This window comes from Cervus elaphus, chromosome 5 (genome assembly GCF_910594005.1).
Source record: "Cervus elaphus chromosome 5, mCerEla1.1, whole genome shotgun sequence".
NCBI lineage: Eukaryota > Metazoa > Chordata > Mammalia > Artiodactyla > Cervidae > Cervus > Cervus elaphus.
Window position 1 is genome coordinate 32,224,261 of NC_057819.1, and position 12,062 is coordinate 32,236,322.

The 12,062-nt window shown below is 36.4% G+C and overlaps 1 protein-coding gene across 12 annotated transcripts in view; it reads left to right on the forward strand.

Moving 5' to 3' along the window:
* RAPGEF2 (Rap guanine nucleotide exchange factor 2) overlaps positions 1 to 12,062 on the forward strand; it is a 255,991-nt gene that overhangs the window by 218,638 nt on the left and 25,291 nt on the right. For all 12 annotated transcript variants that reach the window (XM_043902314.1, XM_043902316.1, XM_043902317.1 and 9 more), the window contains 6 exons: positions 5,570 to 5,722; positions 5,987 to 6,151; positions 8,286 to 8,393; positions 8,488 to 8,691; positions 8,792 to 8,900; positions 9,389 to 9,635. In XM_043902314.1, the coding sequence (XP_043758249.1) occupies positions 5,570 to 5,722; positions 5,987 to 6,151; positions 8,286 to 8,393; positions 8,488 to 8,691; positions 8,792 to 8,900; positions 9,389 to 9,635 (986 nt within the window). The remainder of the gene's footprint in view (positions 1 to 5,569; positions 5,723 to 5,986; positions 6,152 to 8,285; positions 8,394 to 8,487; positions 8,692 to 8,791; positions 8,901 to 9,388; positions 9,636 to 12,062) is intronic.

Consider the following 12,062-nt stretch of genomic DNA (forward strand, 5'->3'; position numbering starts at 1 on the left):
TTCATTTTGTCATTTTCAATATGTTTACTAAATGAAAGCTGTGAGGTCATGTGCCCAAAAGAAACTTACCCTGTGACATAAACTGTTTTTGCCCTTTTATAAGAGAAAGCTTAGTTGAGTTTTTATTTCATATCAGAGTGGCAAGATCATACAGGGTGAACAGCTGTCTTAAAGTATAAAACCTGTCTAAAACAATTATGTGTTCAGTCACTCAGTCATGTCTGACTCTTTGCAACTCCATGGACTGCAGCATGCCAGGCCTCCCTGTCCATCACCAACTCCCGGAGTTTACTCAAACTCATGTCCATTGAGTTGGTGATGCCATCCAACCATCTCATCCTCTGTCGTCCCCTTCTCCTCCCGCCTTCAATCTTTCCCAGCATCAGGGTCTTTTCCAATGAGTCAGTTCTTTGCATCAGTTGGCCAAAATATTGGAGTTTCAGCTTCGGCATCAGGCCTTCCAATGAATATTCAGGACTGATTTCCTTTAGGATGGACTGGTTGGATCTCCTTGCAGTCCAGGGGACTCTCAAGAGTCTTCTCCAACACCACAGTTCTAAAGCATCAATTCTTTGGTGCTCAGCTTCCTTTATACTCTAACTCTCACATCCATACATGACTACTGGAAAAACCATAGCTTTGACTAGACGCACCTTGGTCCAGTTCAGTCACTTAGTCTTGTCCAACTCCTTGTGACCCCATGGACTGCAGCACACCAGTCCTCCCTGTCCATCACCAACTCCCGGAGTTTACTCAAACTCACGTCCATTGAGTCGGTGATCTTTGTTGGCAACTCACAAATTTTCGACTGGCTTTATCATACCTATTTTTTCTTTTAATTTAATGTTATATCTAAAAATTTCTTAAAGCAAAAATAAATTTGCTAATTAAATAATTAATGTTTTCATCTAAAGTGTATTTTTTTTGCAATGTCAGTGCTGTGTGGCCATATTGGAAATTCAATTTGGGATTCCTTTTTTTTTTTTTCATTTTTGGATGGTATTTCAGTTTGCTGCAAAAGAAATGCCAAAAATGTCTGTCTAGACGCTAAGAATTTCAAATCAAATTTATTCTAATTTCTTTAAGTCCTTAGTCAAGAGGATTAATTTTAGTACATTTCAAAATGCATTTTCTTTTTATCTCTCTACTTGTTTTAACTCAAGGATATATTTCTTTTTTTAGGAGATAAACAATATAATTATGTTCTCTAGAAATGATATAAGAAAGAACACCTAAAATTATTTGGAGACTCTGGGAACAACTTGCTGCCCTGTAAAAAGAAAAAAAATTAAGAATATTTTTGAGGCAAGAACCACATATTTCAAACATTCGCAAACCTGTAGTCAGTGTTAAAGATACGAGCTTGGAGGTAGTTTCTGGCATTAAAAAAAATGTACTTAGCTATCCATAATTACAACAAGAGCCTGTGCTTTTTGAATTTTAACTTTTTTATTCTAAACTAATAAAAAATTAGTGATATTATATCAACCAACTCAGTGGAAGAAGCAGTGTCGTAGTATGCTATTTCTTCCATGTGAACTGCTGCTGCTAACTTTTGTAAAAAAGCTTTAATATGCAGAAAGCATGCAAAATATAGGAAAGTATATTAAACAATGAAAATTGCTTGTTATTTGCATTGCTCAGAAATAATAATCATTCTCCTTTGTGATTGGTACACTTTATCATCTTTTTTTCATTTAAAAATAATAATTCTTAAAAAGTAATAATTGATTTTGTTATATTCCACAATTTTTATATGCATGTATATAACTTTAAATTAGCAAGCACAAAAAAATAAATAAATAAATAAATTAGCAAGCACATACTTATGTGATATTGGGAGGCTAGCATGACGTGGTATGGCTGTCTCCTCATCTGTGCAGTGGGGATAATAGCACCTTCATGGTATCCCATAAATGCCATGGGAGGTTGAGGATAAAGTGAGAAAGTTCCTGCCAGGCAGCCACAATGTAATAATGATGATGTCATCATCACCATTAAAATCATTGTTAAAATATTTGGTTTAAAATTTTTTAAAAAATGATGTAATATCAAGAATATTGAGTTAAAAGTTTAGATGTTGTTTAAAAACATGATTTTAGATGGCTGTAGCATCTTTAATCTGCCATACGCTATAATTTAGCCATTCCCTCTCTTTTAATCTTTTCATGTTAAAGGAGAAAAGAAATGTTCATTCTTCCTTCATTCCTAAATGGTTTTTTTGCAATTTTAAATATATATATTTTATTGAAGTATATTTGACTTACCCTAAAAATGATTTCTAAAATAAGAATAAATTATTCAAAATTCAGAGAAGACAAAAGTTTTAATTTAAAAATATATTCTTGCCTCCTCAGTGGCTCCTGGTTACTTTGTGTAATAAGTGACTTCTGGAATTCATTCTTCTCTTTCTTTAAAACTACTAAGAAAAAAAAAAAACTACTAAGAAATATAATTAAATGGATTGCCCTGAGTCCTGATTTTTTTATCTTTGAGGTCATGGAGGAGTAATTGCTTGATGTGCACATTTTTGTTAACTTCTTCTTTAAGAGCAAGGATTAACCTTAATATCAGTTATGAGGAATAATGATTTGAGCTTAAAAAGTATGTGGCTTCCTTTGTAGATCTTTTTGAACAGACTTTCTAAGCTGATTTCTTTTATAATATAATCACACATTTATAGTATCTGCTGCATGGATATCTTTGAATTTCGATATCATTTATTAACATTATCTTTAAAAAATTGTTGCTCTCAAAATCTTTTCAAATTTTTAAAACCCACTAAGTGCTAATTATGTTTTTACATCTATTTTTAAATAATAAATAAAATCTATCGAGCACATATTATGTATCTAGCACAGTGGAGGAGCTTTACCTGGATTATTTCATTAAACCTCCAGAACAACCCCTTAAGGATGGTGCTATTAGGATTATTTCCCCTTTTCAGATGCAAAATAAGACCCACAGGTTCTTTTGTCCGGATTCCACAGTGAGAGGTAGTAAAGCTCATGTCTGAATCAATTAACCTGGCTCTAGGAGCCGCAAGTGAGGCAGGATGGGGGCAGTTAAGAGAATTTCCTCTTAAAAGCAATTCTGTGATGATTTGATTAGCAGGCTAGGATTTCTTTCTTCCTTTCTTTCTTTGTTTTGAAAAGACAACCTCTTTATTTTTTTTTTTAAAGGAATGATTTTGGGGGGGGGGCTTCAAGAATTGGTATTTTTATTTTTATTTTTTCCATTTATTTTTATTCGTTGGAGGCTAATTACTTTACAATATTGTAGTGGTTTTTGCCATACATTGACATCAATCAGCCATGGATTTACATGTGTTCCCCATCCCGATCCCCCCTCTGGTCTCCCTCCCCATCCCATCCCTCTGGGTCTTCCCAGTGCACCAGCCCTGAACACCCGTCTCATGCATCCAACCTGGGCTGGTGATCTGTATCACCCCTGAAAGTATACTTGTTTCAACGCTGTTCTCACTGAACATCCCACCCTCGCCTTCTCCCACAGAGTCTGAAAGTCTGTTCTGTACATCTGTGTCTCTTTTTCTGTTTTGCATATAGGGTTATCGTTACCATCTTTTTAAATTCCATATATATGCATTAGTATACTGTATTGGTCTTTATCTTTCTAGCTTACTTTACTCTGTATAATGGGCTCCAGTTTCATCCATCTCATTAGAACTGATTCAAATGACAAAGGATTAATCTCAGAAATATACAAGCAACTCCTGCAGCTCAATTCCAGAAAAATAAATGACCCAATCAAAAAATGGGCCAAAGATCTAAACAGACATTTCTCCAAAGAAGACATACAGATGGCTAACAAACACACGAAAAGATGCTCAACATCACTCAGTATCAGAGAAATACAAATCAAAACCACAATGAGGTACCATTACATGCCAGTCAGGATGGCTGCTATCCAAAAGTCTACAAGCAATAAATGCTGGAGAGGGTGTGGAGAAAAGGGAACCCTCTTACACTGTTGGTGAGAATGCAAACTAGTATAGCCACTATGGAGAACAGTGTGGAGATTCCTTAAAAAACTAGAAATAGAACTGCCATATGACCCAGCAATCCCACTCCTGGGCATACACACTGAGGAAACCAGATCTGAAAGAGACACGTGCACCCCGATGTTCATCGCAGCACTGTTTATAATAGCCAGGACATGGAAGCAACCTAGATGCCCATCAGCAGACAAATGGATAAGGAAGCTGTGGTACATATACACCATGGAATATTACGCAGGCTAGGATTTCTTAACCACCCGAGAGTCCCAGTTTTTTACCTGCCCACTGATAGTAAAAGAAAAAGTCACAACCTAAAAAGAGTGGTGGTTCCTTAGCTTAGTCCTCTGGATTCAGGTGGCACATTACGATTCTTAAACCAGGAACACCCAGCAGCTGCCCTGATGGACTGGACTAAAATCCATTATTGCATGCTTCTATTCTGAATTCTTTTCATATTCTTCTGTTCTGTTAGGATCATGAGCCTAGCAGATAATTAAACAACCACCTATAGACTCTCTCCAAAGGTTTTTTGCTGCTCTGCCGACCAACCTAGATGGCATATTAAAAAGCAGAGACATTACTTTGCCAACAAAGGTCCATCTAGTCAAGGCTATGGTTTTTCCAGTAGTCATGTATGGGTGTGAGAGTTGGACTATAAAGAAAGCTGAGTGCCGAAGAACTGATGCTTTTGAACTGTGGTGTTGGAGAATACTCTTGAGAGTTCCTTGGACTGCAAGGAGATCCAACCAGTCCATCCTAAAGGAGATCAGTCCTGGGTGATCATTGGAAGGACTGATGCTGAAGCTGAAGCGCCAGTACTTTGGCCACCTGATGCTGACTCATTTAAGATCTGATGCTGGGAAAGATTGAGGGCAGGAGGAGAAGGGGGCAACAGAGGATGAGATGGTTGGATGGCATCACTGACTCAACGGACATGAGTTTGAGTAAACTCCGGGAGTTGGTGATGGACAGGGAGGCCTGGCGTGCTGCGATTCATGGGGTCGCAGAGAATCAGACGTGGCTGAGCTGACTGACTGACCACAGTTGTAAAGATACGCACTTTCTTTTCTAATTTTTATTGGTGTATAGTTAATTTACAATGCTGTGTTAGTTTCAGGTGTAGAGCAAAGTAAATCATATAATATATCTAGAGATACACACACACACACATATATCCTGTTTTTTCTCTTTTTTTTTTTTTTTAGGTATCTATCCTAAGAGCCCACTCTCCTCCCCCAGTGTTTTCTAATCATCACAAAAGGGGCGTGAGGAGTGAATATTCTAATTTTATCTTCTGATTTTTTTTAATTGTTAGGATTTTTAATATAAATTGCATATAATTATTCTAAAAATGAAACTTTTCTTGACCAAGGAAGAGATATATTAAAAAGCAGAGAAGTCTGATGAAGGTTCATTACCGAGCTCATTTAGAAAGTATGGGAAAGACATGGAAAAATGTCAGTCTTAAATATTTAAAACACTGAAGCATTAGCGCTGCTAGGTCTCTTGCAAGCACTTTATCATTAACATGTGACTTACATTTTATTCTAGTTTGTCTGCATAGCCCAGCAAGATTACTGCCGTATCCTCAACCAAGTAGAAAAGAACATGCAAAAAGTTGAAGAGGAAGGAGAGATTGTCATGGTGAAGGAACACCGAGAGCTCGATCGGACTGGAACAAGAAAGGGCCACATTGTCATCAAGGTGAGACAAACACACCACATCCCAAGGGAGGAGGGTTTGGTAGTATTGCTTGTGATGATACAGGATGCCCCCTCCTCATTTTTCAGTGTAACTTCTCTTAAATGTATCTGTTGTAAAGAATCTTTGACTTTCTGTGACGAACAGCAGTCTTATTCATTATTGTGTATCTCACTACCCAGTTCATCTTACGTTGAAGGTTTGAAATCAAGGTACATGTAGATGCCACGCATGCAGGATGCTGATGAGACGTTTGATTTGTTACAGGGCACCTCAGAACGATTAACGATGCATTTGGTGGAAGAACATTCAGTGGTGGATCCAACGTTCATAGAAGACTTCCTGTTGACCTATAGGACTTTTCTCTGTAGCCCGATGGAAGTGGGCAAAAAGTTGTTGGAGTGGTTCAATGACCCGAGCCTCAGGGATAAGGTTGGAAGATATGTTCTAGTTTCCTTTCAAATGTGAAACATTCAGATATAATGTTAAAGAACTTTAATATATATAATTATTACACCAGTTATGTTCAAATTATGTTGGTGGGTTAAGAGAATGTACTTTTTAAGCAAAAGAAAAGGGATGCTACAAATACTAGTTCTTGTTATAGATTCTATGTTCAGCCCTAGAATTTTCTTTTTTAACACAAAGGTCAATACATTGGACAGCAAATGTTTCAGTAGATTTTCCGTGAGAATCATTCCATATGTAGATGTATTTTTTATGTATTTTTGGGAGGAGGTGAGCTCCATGTCCTCCTCCTCTGCCATCTCAATTCCTTTCCCCTCAACAAATGTTTAGACTCTAGTTCTGTCAAAAATTCTGTTAAAACACAACCCGGAAATACCTGGGTTCCTTGGGAATGTGCATCCTCTAGTTCAGTAGCTGGCCGGTGTACATACACCACATAGAAGTTACAGGTTTTCAGTTGCCCCAAAACAGCATCTCCTCTCAACCATTTTGGGTGGGTAGGGCCCTGTCGTGTAATTCTGAGCTGATGCTCTTCACCAGCTCTTGAGTCAGGCTCTTTTTCAAGGCCGAAGAGGGTGAGAAGTTCCTAGTCTTATGAGGTTTGAGAATTAACCAGCCTGTACTCATTTCTCCTTCCATATGACGGCCTTGTTTCTATGAGGCCCAGCGTGGGAGAGGCAGGGTGGAAAACCCAGAACTGGGGACAGACAGCAAAAGGCTTCCAGCTCCAGTGCTGGTCCTGCTGCTGACTACCCCTTGGCCTTAGGGCAGTCGTTGGACAGTGATGCCCTTCATGTCATCATCTGAGAGTCACAGGCGTAGACGACCTCAGCTAAGGTCCTCTGCTGTAAAACTTGCTTTGAGTATTTCCTCTGCCATTTTCCTCCTGCCACTCACCTCTTTATTTGTAAAATAGTAATCTGTGTCCTTTTGGGGTTGTTGTGAAGATGAATAACTTGGTACTGTCTGGCTCACAGCGAGCTCTTATTGCATCTTAAAGGTATTGGCGGTAGTTGGAGTATTCAATTCATGATTTACAAATCTCGTTTTTCTAACCTGGAATACAGCTAGTAGACTTTTAAGGTGGCTTCTCAGCTACAAAATTTTAATTTTATGAAAAAGTCAGGTATTAAGGATATAGTTTCAGGGGAGACAATAATCTTGGTTTCTTCAACTTGAAAAATGGTCAGTAGTGATAATAAATGACAAAAAATTAATATAAATATCAACTTGACTCCTGAGTGTTTACTCAGATTATATACTATATTTTGTCCCACTGTATTTAACAGTAAACAGTATTTTAACTGTAGTTTAACGATTAAGTGCATATTGTCACATCTGTTTCTTTCCTGCTAGAATAGCATACTTCATTTTCCTGCTTTAAGAGGTTAGTTAATACTTGAAAACAATGCTATGGAAAATTTCTTTGATCTTATTATTCAAGATTGAGAAAGTTAAACTCATATAAAATAAAACAAGTGCTTTTTAATTTAAAGTTGCAGTTATACTCCTTTCATTTGGTAAAATTTTATTGAGAGTTTACTCTGAGCCAGGTGTTGTTATAAATATTAAGGATGCCCTTAGAACATAACAGATAAGATTGTCTTCATGGAACTTACAGTCTAATGAAGGTTGCACAGTTCTTGCTGGTATAAAGCAAATATTCCATAGCTGAGTGTGTGTATTGTGATGTATAAAGGTATAGGGCTCAGTGAAAACATGTGAACAGAGTAAGAAAAAGCAACTCATTTTTCCTGCAGAATTGTAGATGTTAAAGTTTCTGTCTTCTTGTGTATTAATTTATTTTGATTCTTTTTTTTCCTTTAGTTTTTGTTGTGACCTGTTTCAAATATATTTTGAGAGTAAGCAAGATATATGTTAATTACCATCCTTCAACATAAAGTCCACATTTAAAGTATTAATATATATTTTCAGAAAGTTATCCTCATCAATAAAATCTAAAGGTTTTGTTATTGTTTTTCTTGTTCCTTGTTGTTAGGTAAATTGTTTGTTGGATATCTTTTTTTGCAATGACCTTAAACACAAATCTTTAGCACTAGAAAGAAAAAAACCCATTAAAAATTAATTGATTTTTCAGGTTACACGGGTAGTATTATTGTGGGTGAATAATCACTTCAATGACTTTGAAGGAGATCCTGCAATGACTCGATTTCTAGAAGAATTTGAAAATAATCTGGAAAGAGAGGTAATATTTGTGATTTTTTTTTTTCTTTAAATCACAGCTTTAAGTTCGTTTTATTCAGCCCATCTTTGAAACCACTCTTTTTGAACTCTTGTAGAAAATGGGTGGACATCTAAGGCTGTTAAATATTGCATGTGCAGCCAAAGCAAAAAGAAGATTGATGACGCTAACAAAACCATCCCGAGAAGCTCCTTTGCCTTTTATCTTACTTGGAGGCTCAGAGAAAGGATTTGGAATCTTTGTTGACAGTGTAGATTCAGCTAGCAAAGCAACAGAAGCGGGCTTGAAACGAGGGGACCAGGTATGGTATTTCTAGTTGCAAACGTAATGGTAAACACTGGTATCTTCTTTTCCTTCAGTCAATTGGGAAACTGAAATTAATTTTATAACTTTGTTTTTAGATACTAGAAGTAAATGGTCAAAACTTTGAAAATATTCAGCTGTCAAAAGCCATGGAAATTCTTAGAAATAACACACATTTATCTATCACTGTGAAAACCAATTTATTTGGTAAGTATTTTGCATTTTTTGCATAGTCTCATTTTTCTCCTTTTGGTCTATTTTTTTAAACATTTATGTCTTAATCATGAAAAGTCATTGCTTATAATTCAAGCATCATAAGAATTGAAAATTTATAGTAAAATGCATAGATACAGAATTAATTATGTAAGCATATAATTAGATCTAAATGAAAGCCTACTTACTTGAGGACCATAACATTTAATTTTATTGATTTTTTATTGATAAATATTTTAAATATCTGTAAAGAATAAAAATCTGTCAATAAATACCTGTAACTTATTCTGAGTAGAAGTGGCAGAAAACATACAAAACAGATTTTTTGGTGTCATTCATTCCTTGTAGGAGTATTTTTCTGAAGGATTGCAGTTTTGATCACTGTAGTCTCTACTTAGTGTCTATTTCCAAGTTCTACAGTTGTCTTTGAATTATTCAGATATCCAATATTGGATGTTTTTTTGTGTTTGTTTCCTTTTTAGTATTTAAAGAACTTCTAACAAGATTATCAGAAGAGAAGAGAAATGGTGCCCCTCACCTCCCTAAAATTGGAGACATCAAAAAGGCCAGTCGCTACTCCATTCCAGATCTTGCTGTAGATGTAGAACAAGTGATAGGACTTGAAAAAGTAAATAAGAAAAGCAAAGCCAACACTGTTGGGGGAAGGAACAAGCTCAAAAAGATACTTGACAAGACTCGGATCAGTATCTTGCCACAGAAACCATATAAGTAAGTGTCTGTATGAATTTTCTCTGCATTCTATTATTGTATTAAAATAATAAGCAAAGGTAATAATGTAATGTTTACTCAGGAGTGTAAAAATTGTTTTAGGTTTTATGGCAGAGCTATCTTAGAAGCAACTGGACAATTGTTTTTATCCCATTTTAGCCACTTGCTTGCCTACTCCAATCTTCTTAGAGATAGTTAGCATTTCTTTGTTTGAACTATTGTATTTCTCATTTGGACTTTTAAAAAGCAAGAATGTGACTTTACTCCTGTCTCCCCGTGGCATGATGGGGTTGTTTCTGCTCTTGTTTCTTTGTTTCTAGGTGTCTGTTCCACCATCAGCATCCGCTTTTGCCAACTGAGTCTTTGCATCTTTGCGGCTCCCAGCTGCTATTATCTACCCTTGCCTTTCTCTTTTTGCTTCCGTCTCCTGTTTTCAGTTACTTAACTGTTGACGAGATGTCACCAACCAAGCACAGAACTTTTTTTCCTCCTGGTGGGCTCTGCAGTCAGCGTGCCAGGTGTATTCTTGAATCTCTTCTTGGCTATTCGTTTATGCCAACAGCTCATACCAGACAAAGTTGCAAGTGTCACACTTTTAAAACTTTGCTTGTTTGCTCACTTTTTTCTTCACTTTAGCTTCTTCTAGGTCTGTGGATGTTTTATAAACCTCAGTTGGTGGTGGTGGTTTAATAACTAAGTTGTGTCCAGTTCTTTCAGCCCACCAGGCTCCTCTGTCCGTGAGATTTCCCAGGCAAGAAGACTGGAATGGGTTGCCATTTCCTTCAGGGGAATCTTCCCAACCCAAGCATCCAACCCACATCTCCGGCTTGGCAGGTGGATTCTTTACCACTGAGCCACCTGGGAAGCCCCATAAATCCCAATTACCATCAGTCAAAATTTTTTAAAATATTAAATTACACAGGTGCCCAAAATTTATTTGTTTATTATATATTCCTCTAACTACAGTAATATGAGATAACTTGAAAACATAAGGGTTATTTTTTTCCTTTCTTTCATGATCTAATAGGTCTTACAAAGTAGCAATACATATAACCATTCAGACTTTATAGAGTCTTTTTTCTAATTCCGCTTCTGATAAAAATTTCATACAAAGATTAGAGAGCTGTGTTCTAGAATATGCTGTTAGTGGATAGAATGTCAAACTTGTGTCCCTATTAAACTGCAATGATTGATGCTTTCATATTAGCTAGAAATGACTGCTACAGCAGAGTCCTAAGGATAAGCAGGGTGTACATGGCAGTATTTATAGACTTGAGAGTGTGTTTGTACCAAGTAAGTTTCTAAGAGACAGTGGATTAGGCCTGCTGGCATTACAGAAAATAGAAATTGATTTTTTAAGTCACCCTTCATAATGAAAAACTCATTTTTAAGTGGATAAGAAAATTACTTAAATGTAGAATTATTAGCAGCACAATAATTAAAAAAAACTTAAGAGTTATATCTGACCATGAGTTAAATATGAACCTTTAAAACAATCTTAACGCAAGTCAGCATGACCCTGGTGAGTATTAATAGAAATGTGACATGTAGGAGCTGAGATGAAATCCATCCCTGATACAGGGTGTTGGCGAAGGACACAGGATGAGAATACTGTGTATAAGATTATTATGTGTATTTGGAAAAATACTCAAAATCTAGAAAAGGGAAAAGAAAAAAGGATGATAAATAGATTGTTGATTTGGAAGCACTGAGGAGACATCTTAAATAATTTGCATTGAAGAATATATATGACTCATTTAAACATTTCATTTTGACCACATCTTTACCCATTCATCTGTCAGTGGACATGTCCTGGCTATTGTAAATACTGCTACAGTGAACACTGAGGCTACACACGGGTCTTTTTGAATTATGGTTTTCTCAGGGTATATGCTCAGTAGTGGGATTGCTGGGTCATTTGGTAGCTCTGTTTTTGGTTTTTTAAGGAACCTCCATAGTGGCTTTATCAGTTTACATTCCTACCAGTGGTGTAAGAGGATCCCTTATCTCCACATCCTCCCCAACATTTATTGTGTAGGTTTTTTGATAATCGCCATTCTGACTGGTGTGAGTTTACAATAACTCATTGTAGTTTAAATTTGGATCTCTCTGCTCTTTGACGAACTAGATGGGTGGGATGGGAGAGGGCGGGGTGGTGGGAGGGAAGTCCTAGAGGGAGGGGATATATGTAAACATATGGCTGATTCACTTTGTTGTACAACAGAAACTAGCACAACATTGTAAAGCAATTGCAACTCCATAAAAATAGACATTTTATTACAAAAAGTATTTGAAATCATCTATATATGTAATATAATTGAAAAGAATAATGATATTTAAAAGACGGCTCAGTAAACTATAGGATCTTTTATGTTGGTATATAGACTTGATTTAATAGTAGTCATTACTTGGGGCTTCCCAGGTGGT